We start from the raw sequence: 14,887 nt of genomic DNA, 5'->3' as shown, positions 1-14,887 counted from the left end.
TTGTGGCTGTCGTCTCTCTATCATACGTACACAAACATACCTGGCACCACCTAGAAGGCATGTCCTGCATAGCAGTGCACAGCAGAGACCAAGAACAGTCCCTTGTCAATTAGGGATTGCACGCTGTACTGGCTCATTGCACAGTCACTGCCGATGGTGTGTGTGTGTGAGAGGGTGGTAAGGGTGAGCCGTACTGGGCGATGCCAGCCCTTTTACGATCCACAGCCTGTCCATTGTCCCAGTGCCCAACCATCAGTACAACAACAATGGCCGCCTCAGTGACCCCTATTGTCTATGAGCAACAGGCCGCTCACATGCACTGCCTGATAAGGAGGTGCGAGGGCCAGACACACACACACACACAAAAAACACACAAACACACAGCAACTTAAATCCAAGAACAGCATCCAAGCACATAGACACTTTGTTTAATGAAACCACATTGTACCCTTTAACCATGGCAACAACGCAGGACGTTCTCCTCAGATTCCTGGTAAGCGTTGCAAAGCAAAGTGAATGATGACACAGCTTGCTTATGGAGGCCTTTGACCACCCAACACTGCTGTAAACCTGTGACATGAAAAGGTGACAATGTGTCATTGATCACTTTATCACTTTGATTAAGTTTGGAGATGCTGGGTACATTATTCTATGATATGATTCTTCCTTACAGCAGCCTTTTCACCTGCTGCTTTGTACATTGGACACGTTATGAATCATTATCTCTGCACTGTGTTCAGTGTCCGGTGTCTGTGCAGTGTCACAGGTATTCTCTTCATTCCACGTCATAGAATGGTGCTCTGCTGGGCTCATAAAATGGCCCATGCTTGAAGCATAAAAATACAATGTATTGACACAGCTCTGTATTCCACAGCTCTGTATTTCACGATCCTGCAAAATTCCATTGTTTTAAGAACCACAGGGGTGCTGTGGTCATCAACAACTCATTGAACATATAGTGGCTTTCCAAGATGGCCATTATGCTCAAATGCCATTTTCAAATGTGATGTCCATTGGTCCCTCCCTGACAGCAAGGTGGATGTGGCCCACATTCAGAACAAACGTGGCCCAGAAACTACAAAGCCACATACCTCAAACCAGAAATGGCCAATAAGCGCCAACCCTCCCACAGATCAGATCTGGGCCATATGAGTGTCGCAGTCATCTCCTGTCTGGGCTACCTGTCCCATCCCATGTCTCTGGTGGTCAGGTCAGATGAGGTTAGCCAGGCTAGAGGTGGTCTCCCTCCTACCCTGGTCCATGTGTCGTCCAGAGATAGTGAACAGCCCCACAGCCCTGTCCCTAAACCTCTGGCCCGGCCTGGTCCTCTCCAGCAGCATCACCACCCCTGTATACACCCCTACCCCCACTACCGCTGCCCCCCCTCCAGCTAACAACACCACCCCAGAGATGTACATATCGTTCAGGGCCACGCCCGGCTGGGGCATGTGGTGCTCCAAAGCCAGCTTCAGCAGCACAGCCCCACAGACCACCAGACACAGCCCCGTGATGAGAACCACTAACAGATCCGACAGCCCTCCGCTCTTCAGGATATCGATTCGCCTGCGACTCCGCACACAGTTCATGTCCTGCACAGCCGAGCTCAGGAGCTGTTTGAGGAGGACGGCCAGGGCTAAGAGACACAGGGCCATGCCCGCTCCCATGCGCCAGTCACTGGAGAAACTGGTGGTGGTGGAGAGGAGGAGCACGCCACCCAGGCCGCAGCCCAGGATGAGGAGGACCGCCACACAGTAGCACAGCAGAGACTTGGCTGGGTCCCGGAACCACCACAGCTCCACCTGTTCATCCAGAACACTGCGCTGGATCTGAGCAGGGTCGGGACCGGCCGGCTGGCCACCCCGCGACTGAGGGAAGTCCTCCAGCTCTGGCATCCTGATCCTCCCAGCCTGACGGACACGCTCACCAGAGAACTCTACCAGGACACAAGCTGGATCACTGGAACTCTCAGTAGAACACCGTTCTTTTTCTCTGGAAATCTTGAGTGGATCTCAATAGAGTCTTCAGTGGATCACAGCAGATGGATCACTGGACACCTCACCGGACCACAGTTCCTTCTCACTTGATTACAGGTCCTCTTGGTGGATCACTGGTCCTCTTGGTGGATCACAGGGTCGCTCAGGTAGTCCACTGCACTCTGAGAGGATGCCCTGCCACTGAACCCTCAGAGCTCAGGGACCAAACGCAGCCTGATGGATACCTGGGGAGAGGAGAGACAAGGGACATTAGAGCCATCTGCTGACATGCACGCACACACGCACGCAGACACACACACAGACACACGCACGCACACACACACAGACACACGCACACACACACGTTGCTGAATATGCCATCTTTAAAGTAGGGCTCTAGACATTAGAGATCCTGCCATATCACAGAGGTATCCTGCAGAGAGAGGTGTTTGGACTGACTGAAAACATAATGCTGAATATGCAACCTGAAAACCCCTCTCCCTTCTTAGATGTGTGTGTGTGTGTGTGTGTGTGTGTGTGTGTGTGAGACAGAGACAAATAACGAGAAATAGAAGTGTGTTTCTGTGTTTGTCTTCTTGTGTTTATGGTGTACTCCTGTATGTAGATCAGCACCCCGTAGGCTAGTTTAGCCACCCCGTAGGCCGTAGGCTAGTTTAGCCACCCCGTAGGCTAGTTTAGCCACCCCGTAGGCTACCGTAGGCTAGTTTAGCCACCCCGTAAGCTAGTTTAGCCACCCCGTAGGCTACCGTAGGCTAGTTTAGCCACCCCGTAGGCTAGTTTAGCCACCCAGCTCTCTTCCTCTGTGTTGTGTGCCACCTCCTGTTTATTCCCCTGCGAGGTGATATTTATAAGATGGCAGCGCAACGCTGACTACAGCCCCCCCTCACAACAGGGCTCAAGTATAACTCCTTTTATCAATGGGCTGTCCCTGTAGTCCCAGCGACTCTCAAGGTCAGGGCACAGACAGCTTGTCTTTAAAAGTCTGACAGCCCCTTTACTATCAAAGTCAACAGCGCGAGCCGAGGCACTGAGCGAGGTGAGCACAGAGCAGCAGCAGCTCTCTGACAGGAATTACAACTGTCCTCTAACAGACCTGGTCTAGTCTGCTGACACAAACAGAACACTACTAGTCTGTCTGAGCCTCCAAGCAGCAGGTTGAGCTGAGTCCTCATCATCAACACACAGGGATCATCACACTGAGATATGACACACAGTACAGCTGAGTCAGAAGGTGTTCACATTAGGTGTGAAGTGAAGGGATACTAAATAACAGAGTGCATTGTGTTTATTGGACTCCCGCTTCTCCACACCGTTTCAGTTCATAATTATGAGGTGGATGTGTATACGAGGTGTACAGTGTGTGTGTGGGGGGGGGCAGTACAGTGTGTGTGTGTGTTGTTGAGTCACTAATTAAATCCCAGCAGGTTTGGACCTGATGCCACTGACAGGTATAACAGGAATAGAAGGCAGTAATTGAGGTGACATATGAGCTGGATGAAAACAATACAAACACACACACACATATATAATTGGCTTTTCTCTCTCATACCAAAACACACATTCTTTTCTCTTACACACACACACACACACACACACACACACACACACACACTAGTGCTGAGCATTAACAAAAACATTTTCTGATTATTAAACAACTATTTGATTGACGTTGGTTCAATTACTTGAATTCCCCAACGTAATCCACACCGAGTCCATTTAGTTTGGTTTTCTTGTGAGCTCAACGTGCCATTTCTCTAGTGAGAAATCCTGTCAAGCACGAGAGACATCAAATCAAGAACGAACTGTGGGATGCTGTAGGGAGTTTTCAATAGGCAAATATTCAACCTAGTTCAATGCAGAAAACGTGGTAATTACCTACCGGTGTTGGGGAAGCTACTCTGAAAATATAGTTTGCCAAGCTACCAATTACTTCACACTGAAAGACATTAAGCTACCCTTAAGAAAAATATAGTTCACTTAACTAGAGTTACTTTGAAAAAGCAGTTCACTACATCCAAACTACACTACATGGCTAAAAGTATGTGGACACCCCTTCAAATTAGTGGATTCAGCTATTTCAGCCACACCCGTTCCTGACAGGTGTATAAAAATCGAGCACACAGCCATGCTATCTCCATAGACAAACACTGGCAGTGAAGTGGAAACTTCTAGGAGCAACAACAGCTCAGGAGCGAAGTGGTAGGCCACACAAGCTCACAGAACAAGACCGGCGGGTGCTGAAGCGAGCAGCGTGTAAAAATAATTTGTCCTCGGTTGCAACACTCACTACCGAGTTCCAAACTGCCTCTGGAAACAACGTTAACACAATAACTTTTAGTCGGAAGCTTCATGAAATGGATTTCCATGGCTGAGCAGCTGCACACAAGCCTAAGATCACCATGTGCAATGCCAAGCATCGGCTGGAGTGGTGTAAAGCTTGCCGCCATTGGACTCTGCTTCACCATCTGGCAGTCCGACGGATGAATCTGGGTTTGGTGGATGCCAGGAGAACGATACCTGCCCCAATGCTGTAAAGTTTGGTGGAGGAGGAATAATGGTCTGGGGCTGGTTTTCATGGTTTGGGCTAGGCCCCTTAGTTCCAGTGAAGGGAAATCTTAACGCTACAGCATACAATGACATTCTAGATGATTCTGTGCTTCCAACTTTGTGCAACAGTTTGGGGAAGGCCCTTTCCTGTTTCAGCATGACAATGACCCTGTGCACAAAGCGAGGTCCATACAGAAATGGTTTGTCGAGATCAGTGTGTAATAACTTGACTGGCCTGCACAGAGCTCTGACCTCAACCCCATCAAATGCCTTTGGGATGAATTGGAACTCCGACTGCGAGCCAGGCCTAAATCGCCCAACATCAGTACCCAACCTCACTAACGCTATCATGGCTGAACGGAAGCAAGTCCCCGCAGCAATGTTCCAACATCTAGTGGAAAGCCTTCAGAGAAGAGTGGAGGCTGTTATAGCAGCAAAATGTGGACCAACTCCATATTAATGTCCATCATTTTGGAATGAGACATTCGACGAGTAGGTGTCCACATAATTTTGGTCATGTAGTATATACAGCTCTGGAGAAAATTAAGAGACCACTGCAAAATGATCAGTTTCTCTGGTTTTACTATTTATAGGTATGTGTTTGGGTAAAATGAAAATTGTTTTATATAAACTACTGACAACATTTCGCCCAAATTCCAAATAAAAATGTTGTCATTTAGAGCATTAATTTGCAGAAAATGACAACTGGTTAAAATAACAAAAAATATGCAGTGTTGTCAGACCTCAAATAATGCAAAGAAAATAAGTTTATATTTTTTAAACAACACAATACTAATGTTTTAACTTAGGAAGAGTTCAGAAATCAATATTTGGTGGAATAACCCCGATTTTCAATCACAGCCTTCATGCGTCTTGGCATGCTCTCCACCAGTCTTTCACATTGATGTTGGGTGACTTTATGCCACTCCTGGCGCAGAAATTCAAGCAGCTCTGCTTTGTTAAATGGCTTGTGACCATCCATCTTCCTCTTGATCACATTCCAGAGGTTTTCAATGGGGTTCAGGTCTGGAGATTGGGCTGGCCATGACAGGGTCTTGATCTGGTGGTCCTCCATCCACACCTTGATTGACCTGGCTGTGTGGCATGGAGCATTGTCCTGCTGGAAAAACCAATCCTCAGAGTTGGGGAACATTGTCAGAGCAGAAGGAAGCAAGTTTTCTTCCAGGACAACCTTGTACGTGGCTTGATACCAAAGGTGCTTCAACAAAGTACAGAGTAAAGGGTCTGAATACTTATGTAAATGTGATATTTCAAAAAAAATGTCATTATGGGGTATTGCGTGTAGATTGATGAGGGGAAAAAACTATTTAATCAATTTTAGAATAGGGCTGTAACATAACAAAATTAGAAAAGGTCAAAGGGGTCTGCATACTTTCTGAATGCACTGTGTATATAAATAAAAAAAAAATTGCATCAATGATTGTTAAAGATGTATTCAATGATCACACCGATGATAAAAATAATGGAAATGTGATTCAGTACATTGATGGGTAGCGCAAGTGTATAGCCCAAAACAGTGTAATGTACTGTAAATTACAGTACTGTAGCATATCACTTTCAGCACTTCAAAAGGGCAATTTTGAAACATGCATTTTAGCATGTTTTGCTATTGGATTAACTGGTTGTTAAAACAGCTAAAATGAGACGAGATCCTTATCCCTATGTTTTGGTGATAAAACCAATGTACTGTCACACCCTGGTCTGTTTCACCTGTCCTGTGATTGTCTCCACCCCCCTCCATCTTCCCCATTACCCTCAGTGTATTTATACCTGTATTCTCTGTTTGTCTGTTGCCAGTTAGTCTTGTCTTGTCTTTCCAAGTCAACCAGCGTTTTTCCAAACTCCTGTTTTTCTAGTCCTCCCGGTTCTGACCTTTTGACTGCCCTGACACTGAGCCCGCCTGCCTGACCACTCTGCCTGCCCCTGACCTCGAGCCTGCCTGACCACTCTGCCTGCCCCTGAGCCTGCCTGACCATTCTGCCTGCCCCTGACACCGAGCCTGCCTGACCATTCTGCCTGCCCCTGACAATGAGCCTGCCTGACCATTCTGCCTGCCTGCCTGCCTGACCACTCTGCCTGCCCCTGACACTGAGCCTGCCTGCCTGACCACTCTGCCTGCCCCTGACACTGAGCATGCCTGACCTCTCTGCCTGCCCCTGAGCCTGCCTGACCACTCTGCCTGCCTGACCATTCTGCCTGCCCCTGACCTCGAGCCCGCCTACCTGACCATTTGCCTGCCCCTGACACGGAGCCTGCCTGCCTACTCTGCCTGCCCCTGACACTGAGCCTGCCTGCCTACTCTGCCTGCCCCTGACACTGAGCCTGCCTGACCACTCTGCCTGCCCGCCTGACCACTCTGCCTGCCCCTGACACTGAGCCTGCCTGACCTCTCTGCCTGCCCCTGAGCCTGCCTGACCACTCTGCCTGCCTGACCATTCTGCCTGCCCCTGACCTCGAGCCTGCCTACCTGACCATTTGCCTGCCCCTGACACGGAGCCTGCCTGCCTACTCTGCCTGCCCCTGACACTGAGCCTGCCTGCCTACTCTGCCTGCCCCTGACACTGAGCCTGCCTGACCACTCTGCCTGCCCCTGACACTGAGCCTGCCTGCCTGACCATTCTGCCTGCCCCTGACACTGAGCCTGCCTGCCTGACCATTCTGCCTGCCCCTGACACTGAGCCTGCCAGACCATTCTGCCTGCCCCTGACACTGAGCCTGCCTGACCATTCTGCCTGCCCCTGACCTCGAGCCTGCCTACCTGACCATTTGCCTGCCCTGACCCTGCCTGCCAGACCAATCTGCCTGCCCCTTCCACTGAGCCCACCTGCCTGACCATTCTGCCTGCCCCTGACACTGAGCCTGCCTGCCTGACCACTCTGCCTGCCCCTGACCTCGAGCATGCCTGACCCCTGACACTGAGCCTGCCTGACCATTCTGCCTGCCCCTGACACTGAGCCTGCCTGACCATTCTGCCTGCCCCTGACACTGAGCCTGCCTGACCATTCTGCCTGCCTACCTGACCTCGAGCCTGCCTACCTGACCATTTGCCTGCCCTGACACTGAGCCTGCCTGCCTGACCACTCTGCCTGCCCCTGAGCCCGCCTGCCTGACCATTCTGCCTGCCCCTGACACTGAGCCTGCCTGACCATTCTGCCTGCCCGACACTGAGCCTGCCTGACCATTCTGCCTGCCCGACACTGAGCCTGCCTGACCATTCTGCCTGCCCGACACTGAGCCTGCCTGACCATTCTGCCTGCCCCTGAGCCTGCCTGACCATTCTGCCTGTCTGACCATTCTGCCTGTCTGACCATTCTGCCTGCCCCTGAGCCTGCCTGACCATTCTACCTGCCCCTAAGCCTGCCTGACCCTTCTGCCCTCCCATTCTGCCTGCCCCTGACACTGCCTGACCATTCTGCCTGCCCCTGACACTGAGCCTGCCTGCCTGACCATTCTGCCTGCCCCTGACACTGAGCCTGCCTGCCTGACCATTCTGCCTGCCCCTGACACTGAGCCTGCCTGCCTGACCATTCTGCCTGCCCCTGACACTGAGCCTGCCTGCCTGACGATTCTGCCTGCCCCTGACACTGAGCCTGCCTGCCTGACCATTCTGCCTGCCCTGACACTGAGCCTGCCTGCCTGACCATTCTGCCTGCCCCTGACACTGAGCCTGCCTGCCTGACCATTCTGCCTGCCCCTGACACTGAGCCTGCCTGCCTGCCTGACCACTCTGCCTGCCCCTGACACTGAGCCTGCCTGACCATTCTGCCTGCCCCTGACACTGAGCCTGCCTGACCATTCTGCCTGTCCCTGACCTCGAGCCTGCCTGCCTGACCATTCTGCCTGCCGCCCTGTACCGTTTGGACCTGGTTATGAACTCTTGCCTGTCCTCGACCTGCCTCTTGCCTTTCTCTTGTTGTTAAATAAATATCAGAAACTCGAACCATCTGCCTCCTTTGTCTGCATCTGAATCTCGCCTTGTTGTTATATACTCATTATATTTCACAGTAACCTTATATTTGGGATCAATGGTTGTGTGGTGAAAGATGTCTACAAACACAATGAATGCACAAAGTTACAACTGTGACTCATTTGGCGTTTTGTACAGAAAATGTATCAAATTCACCACATGCTTGTGAAAATAGTACCAATGCAATAAAAACTAACGGAATGTGCAATTTAGCTATTAAACAACTATATTTCAAGTTAAAATTAGGCAGGTCTGATGCCAAAAATGAAAAGAAATTCTTGCTTACTTCACCCATATTTATTTTTGCAAAAAAAGTAGTGTGTAGTTTCAGTAGTTAGCTACACCGCAAAACATTTAACTACTCAAAACACTACCAAGATTTTGAATTTAGCTCAACCACCACCAAGCTACTGCAAAATTACTAATTGAACTACATGTAGTTCACTACTCCCCAACCCTGTTAACTACAATGACCAGAATCTATTTAGCCTATTCTTCCTGGAGCTGCACACGGACCGTATGAGAGAGGAATGTACAACACAGCAACAACAGAGATAGACAGTTTGGGACGTATAGCTTTACTAACCGATTGACAGTTGTAGCAGACAGCTCTGCAGCATGGGCAGCTGTGGCAACCCAATGATCAGGGGCTGCCCTTTTCGCTAGCTAAGGCCGAGGAGCTTGGCTTGTTGGGGAGCACAGGGATAATGCTAGATGGCTGTCTGGCTGCTACTGCCTGAGCAGAGATGAGATGACGACTTTAAGAAATGAAATAATGAAATCATTAAATAAAAAAGTAGTAATAGTAAATTAATGTGAATTCATTATTGTTAATAAGTGCTAAGCAGTAATTGGCAGTCACATCATGGGGCTCATTCATTGCTTTATTCTGTGTTAGAGACAATTGAATGTTCTCAATATTTGGCTTTGGAATTTCAATTCAAAAGCTCTAAAATTATTTCAAGCTCATATTTCATAATTATTATATTTTTTTAACTAATATTTTGTATTTATCGAAACCAAAATTGAAAAAGGTGATTGTTTTAAACCGAACCACAACCGAACCGACCTCAAAAAGCACTAATCGCTCAGCCCTAACGCACACGCCCTCTCTCTCTCTCCTCATTCTCCTGTCTAGTTTAGAGGCTTTCTGCCTGCTCTCTTATCAGAGCTGATAGGACCTCTCCTTCACATCACACAGATTACAGAGGCCTCATCATAAATACCTTCATCATCTGCTCCTCTGTGTGAGCTATTCTCTAGTCTGTCTCTTCTGTATTTAGCAGACAGGCACAGAGGCAGACAATGACTTCCCCCAAACGTCTGCAGCACCTAGCAAGGTTGATGACGGTTATGTGCAGAGCAGCATATTTCAGTTATGCAAATTTTCTCTGTGATAATGATGATGAAATCCCACAGATAATCGTAAACCTTGAGAATCAGTAAGACCTCTTTTTGGTTCAGAGTTTTTTAGTCTGAAGGTCGATCTGTTGGTCGACTCGACAGAGGAGCTATGCTTTATGGACACTGTATTCCCTATGTTATTTGGCCCTGCTGAATTCATCCCACCAAGTCATTTGTGTCTCATTTTATGTTGAAGTTCTGTTCTTTTAAAATAGGAATGTGCCATTATAATCAGTCTGTAGATCAAGTATTAATGGGTTCACATAAGAACATAATATCCAGTAAAAAAAGAAAGAAAATGGTAGTTGTTTTACTTCTGACAGGAGATGAGAGCCAAGGGAGCCAGACAGTTGCAGAGGCTTTGCTTTGATCTGCAGTCAAACGGCTGAAACTGCTTGTCCCTACTTCCTCTCTGCAGGTTTTGAACCGACACACCACTCCCTCCAATCAGCAGGTGTTTAAAGAGGCCTTTAGAGCTACCTTTAGAGCTACCAGCAGTACTGAGGGATTCATTAATAATTAATCCAGGCCTGAGAGCCCAGGCCAGCCAGCAGGGAAAGAGGAGCAGTCCCCGACAGGATGGAGTTTCATTGGCTTTCAGTAAACTGATGTCACGTTCCTGCACTGGTCCTGGTCCATCAGCACATTCTCATACAGTCCAAGCAGGCATGGAATGGGACGCCTACAGAAAAAAATCTGATTGTGTTGAAGCCTCACAGGCAATGAGTTAGCTGACTATGACACAAACGGGGTCCTCGCCGAGGTCCTGTTGTGTGAATGTGTTTACCTGAGGCCCTTGGAGAGGATGTGTGGCCAGGAGTTGCCGTGGCAACAGTGCCTCCTCTTCCTGTTCCTGTCAATGGGTGGTCTCCACGGGTGACGAGAGGGGTCAGGGTTGGCACCATCTGTTTTTGCACTGGGCATCAGTGCCAAGCTCCATGAGGACCGGGAGGCTGGTGCTGCTAGGGGCTGGAGGCAGGCAGGCGTCTGGGGATGAGGCTAGGCAGGGCTGGATGGAGGCGTGTGGAGAGAGAGAGGTTCTGAATGGTTCATTATTCAGGCAGTGTCTATGTTCCTGTCACAGTCCAGCCAGTGAGGGGCCTCGGGACCCTCTCTGTGGCCAGGCACTGTGAGGGGACAATTGGCAGACTCACCAACTCAGTTGGGCTTAATGCTATTTTAATTGTGGACTGTGTGCTTGATAGCAAATACTAATACACCTAACAGCACAAGGAAACACTTGTGCCTCCCCCGCTGGTCTCCCCCCACCTCTCCCTGTTCTCCCCCCTGGTCCTGGTCCTGGTGTTGTTTTCAATCTCTCTTCAGCAGGACCTAGTGATGTTGACGGTGATGTCACTACCCCTCTCAGCTTGCAATGACTCCCTGCAGAGACCTCAGACACCTGGCTCTACAGTAGCTTGCCTGCATCAGTCAAACTGGATGGAAAGAAGAATAGAATAGATAAGAACAGAATTGAAAAAAGAAACAGAACACCAACACAACGTAATCTAAACCGAGTCTGACATTTTTTTGCACTTGACTTTTCATTTGCATACAGTATTTTCCTCCCTTGAATGCATACTGTTTCCTGTCCTTGATGTGGTTTTGCTGATAGTTTCTCCTATAGCTGCCCCCTCGGATATACACTCTCCTCTCTGTAGTGGCCAGCCTGAGCCTGCCTGCCTGCACCGAGCACAGCTCCAATATTAAAACCCTAATCAAATCACCAATTAACATGCGCTCGCGTCCCCCTTGCCTCGCTCCATTCTGCTGACGACAATAAACATGTTTACTTTTTGTTGTTCGCCATTTTTTATTATTATAATTTTTTTTGTATGGGTTCGGAGGCGGCCTTCAACATATTCAAACATCCCTGCTCTGTGGGAAACAGGAGCCTGGGTTCCAGATAGAACCTGATCCTCACAGGGCTGGGTTCCAGTTAGAACCTGATCTTCACAGGGCTGGGTTCCAGATAGAACCTGATCCTCACAGGGCTGGGTTCCAGATAGAACCTGATCCTCACAGGGCTGGGTTCCAGATAGAACCTGATCCTCACAGGGCTGGGTTCCAGATAGAACCTGATCCTCACAGGGCTGGGTTCCAGATAGAACCTGATCCTCACAGGGCTGGGTTCCAGATAGAACCTGATCCTCACAGGGCTGGGTTCCACACTCTCTCTCTCTCTCTCACCCTCCCTCTTGCTCTCTCTCAAATACATCAAATACATGGTTTCCTGGCATTATTATGAGCCATCCTCCCCTCACCAGCCGCCGCTGACACACACATGCATGCGCTTACTCACACACACTCACTCCTTCCCTCACCTGCCTTTTAGTTTCTTGGTGAGACTATGTTATGCATGTTGATCATGAGATAGCAGAGAACTACAATGGACAGGTCACTCACTCCTAGGTAGTTATTTACTGTTACACAACAATATGCTAGATGGATTTTTCACAACATCAGTGACCTTTGTTTTGTATGGTATATACAAGTGTAAATAGCTACAGCAGTGTTTAGAGATTGCGGCCAACACAAAGACTTGTGTCCAAAAGTAAAGGTGTGATGTTGGCAGGAACTAGTTACAGTATAGGAAATCCTGGTTGGCCTGAATAAATAAAACTGGACAGTTCAGTCCTCCACAAAACCTGTTACACCCATTCTGTCTGGCAATAAAAGGTTCATATTTATTCAGCTATTTCAGTCTTTACAGTTTCACAAAAATGTGTCTGAATATGGATGAAACTATAATTGTGTTATTTGCATCATGGATGTAAGAATAGTCAGGAGTATGTTTTTGAATACATTACTGTTTTTTTATGCAATGTTTAATGTCTCTTATGGTCAAGGGTCAAGTCAGGCTCGAAAATATGAATTAAAACTTCAGTCAAACAGCTAATAACCATGATTAAACTTCTGGAAATTAATACCTTTATGAGGGGGTGGACCAAGTAAGTGACCAATTTCCCACTACTAAATGTTCACAAATTCTAAAATTATGAGCTTCACTGTCCTTTCATGGGAGATATCTATCAGAAAAAATTCTTCAAGTCTTTAAGAAAATACAAAGGGCTATTTGTATTCAATGTGGCAACTGCAGTGAGCTAAACTCTCCTATGTAGCCTATCCTGGCTCTATGGGATGATTGTCTCAACAGTATGGTGACATGGTTACAACAAACACACATTACCTATGGCTTTCATACGTAACACTGTCATAATGCTATATGATACTGGCATATGATGACCTGTCATGAGGACAGATCATGACACGTTATGACAGTAAACTAGGCTATTTATATTCAGCTCAAATATCTTGCTTGATAATTCAAATAAGTAGCTAGCCTAGAACAGACCTATAAAAGGTGGAACAATGTCAAGAAAGTTATATAGCCTAGTCACCTTCAGGTGGCTCGGCTTCATCAAATCAAGCGTGTGATCCATGCACTATCTAGCATTTGTATTCTGTCTATATGCTGTTTACCTGTGCGTGGTGCTGGCACATTCCCTGTCGCTATTCATCCCCGAAACGGAACGACTCCACAAATCTCCGTTCCTGCGCCGGGAGGTATTTCCAAATCCAAACCATATGCCGCGCGTTTGGTGCGTGAAAGGACGGTTTGAAACAGTATAGTCTCAATAATCAACATAATTCTGGCTAGACTGACTTCCTTTCTCCGATGTGGAGCCTCCGATGGTGATTGTGTGTGCCTCTCGCTCACTGAACCGTGCGCAGGTCTATCGGACTTTCCCGGTTGCAGGTGTGGTCACCGCACGCAGAGGCGACGCCGGTTGGGAGGGGAAAGCGCATCCGTAGGCTACAGAGCAGCGCGCGACCTTTCGCTGGCGTCCCATGGGGAAAGCCCGCGCGCCAGCCTTAAATTATAAACACTTCTCATGAAGGGGGTGTGCGCCGTTGGGATAGCACCGAGCAAACAGACTAAATAGATTTTCCCAGTACTTTTTAAAGTCTAGAGAATGATAGGCTTACCGTTTGTCACTTCCCATTATGGTGATAATAAGGAATATCCTACCCGTTGACAAACAGGTCCCGTAAGTAAAAACGCACGCACACGCATGAATATAAAAACAAATATGCTAGCCTACTGACAAGCCTATAGGAGTAGACTGTTTTGCATACACAACAATGTCAATTGTTCTTGTTAATTAATAGTTTGTCATAAAAAATCCATAATTTCCAGTCTGACAATGCTTTGATTTGACCCTGGCAATAACACCCTCCATTCAGTTTTGGAAATCCCAATCTCATTTAAAATATATATTTATGCTAAATTAACCCTCAAATATGAATTGTTCCCCTTTTATTTACAAGTCCCTTAAAATTGGTTTGGATGGAGGGGTTGGGTGGTTATAAGTTGATTTGGAGGGAGGGTAGCTTGGTGGTGGAGGGGGGTCTGAAGGGGGTTACGAGTTGATTTGGTGGGGAGGGTAGCTTGGCGGTGGAGGGGGGTCTGAAGGGGGTTACGAGTTGATTTGGTGGGGAGGGTAGCTTGGCGGTGGAGGGGGGTCTGAAGGGGGTTACGAGTTGATTTGGAGGGGAGGGTAGCTTGGCGGTGGAGGGGGTCTGAAGGGGGTTACGAGTTGATTTGGAGGGAGGGTAGCTTGGCGGTGGAGGGGGTTAGGGGTTGATTTGGAGGGAGGGTAGCTTGGCGGTGGAGGGGGGTCTGAAGGGGGTTACGAGTTGATTTGGAGGGAGGGTAGCTTGGCGGTGGAGGGGGGGTCTGAAGGGGGTTACGAGTTGATTTGGAGGGAGGGTAGCTTGGCGGTGGAGGGGGTTACGAGTTGATTTGGAGGGAGGGTAGCTTGGCGGTGGAGGGGGGTCTGAAGGGGGTTACGAGTTGATTTGGAGGGAGGGAAGCTTGGCAGTGGAGGGGGGTCTGAAGGGGGTTACGAGTTGATTTGGTGGGGAGGGTAGCTTGGCGGTGGAGGGGGGG

General features: G+C 48.4%; 1 protein-coding gene and 1 pseudogene across 1 annotated transcript; both read right to left on the bottom strand.

The window, feature by feature from the left end:
* Nucleotides 1-388: 388 nt before the first annotated feature.
* LOC106560520 (transmembrane protein 125) lies at nt 389-14,874 on the bottom strand. The gene is made up of 2 exons (XM_014123493.2): nt 13,417-14,874; nt 389-2,218 (listed from the first exon to the last, which is right to left on the bottom strand). Exon 2 carries the CDS (start codon nt 1,890-1,892, stop codon nt 1,212-1,214), a length of 681 nt encoding a protein of 226 aa, XP_013978968.1. The 5' UTR covers nt 1,893-2,218; nt 13,417-14,874; the 3' UTR covers nt 389-1,211.
* LOC106560511 (cilia- and flagella-associated protein 57-like) overlaps nt 8,354-14,887 on the bottom strand; it is a 49,957-nt pseudogene continuing 43,423 nt past the window's right edge.

The sequence above is a fragment of the Salmo salar genome, chromosome ssa10 (genome assembly GCF_905237065.1).
Source record: "Salmo salar chromosome ssa10, Ssal_v3.1, whole genome shotgun sequence".
NCBI lineage: Eukaryota > Metazoa > Chordata > Actinopteri > Salmoniformes > Salmonidae > Salmo > Salmo salar.
This window is presented reverse-complemented; position numbering and strand designations above follow the sequence as displayed.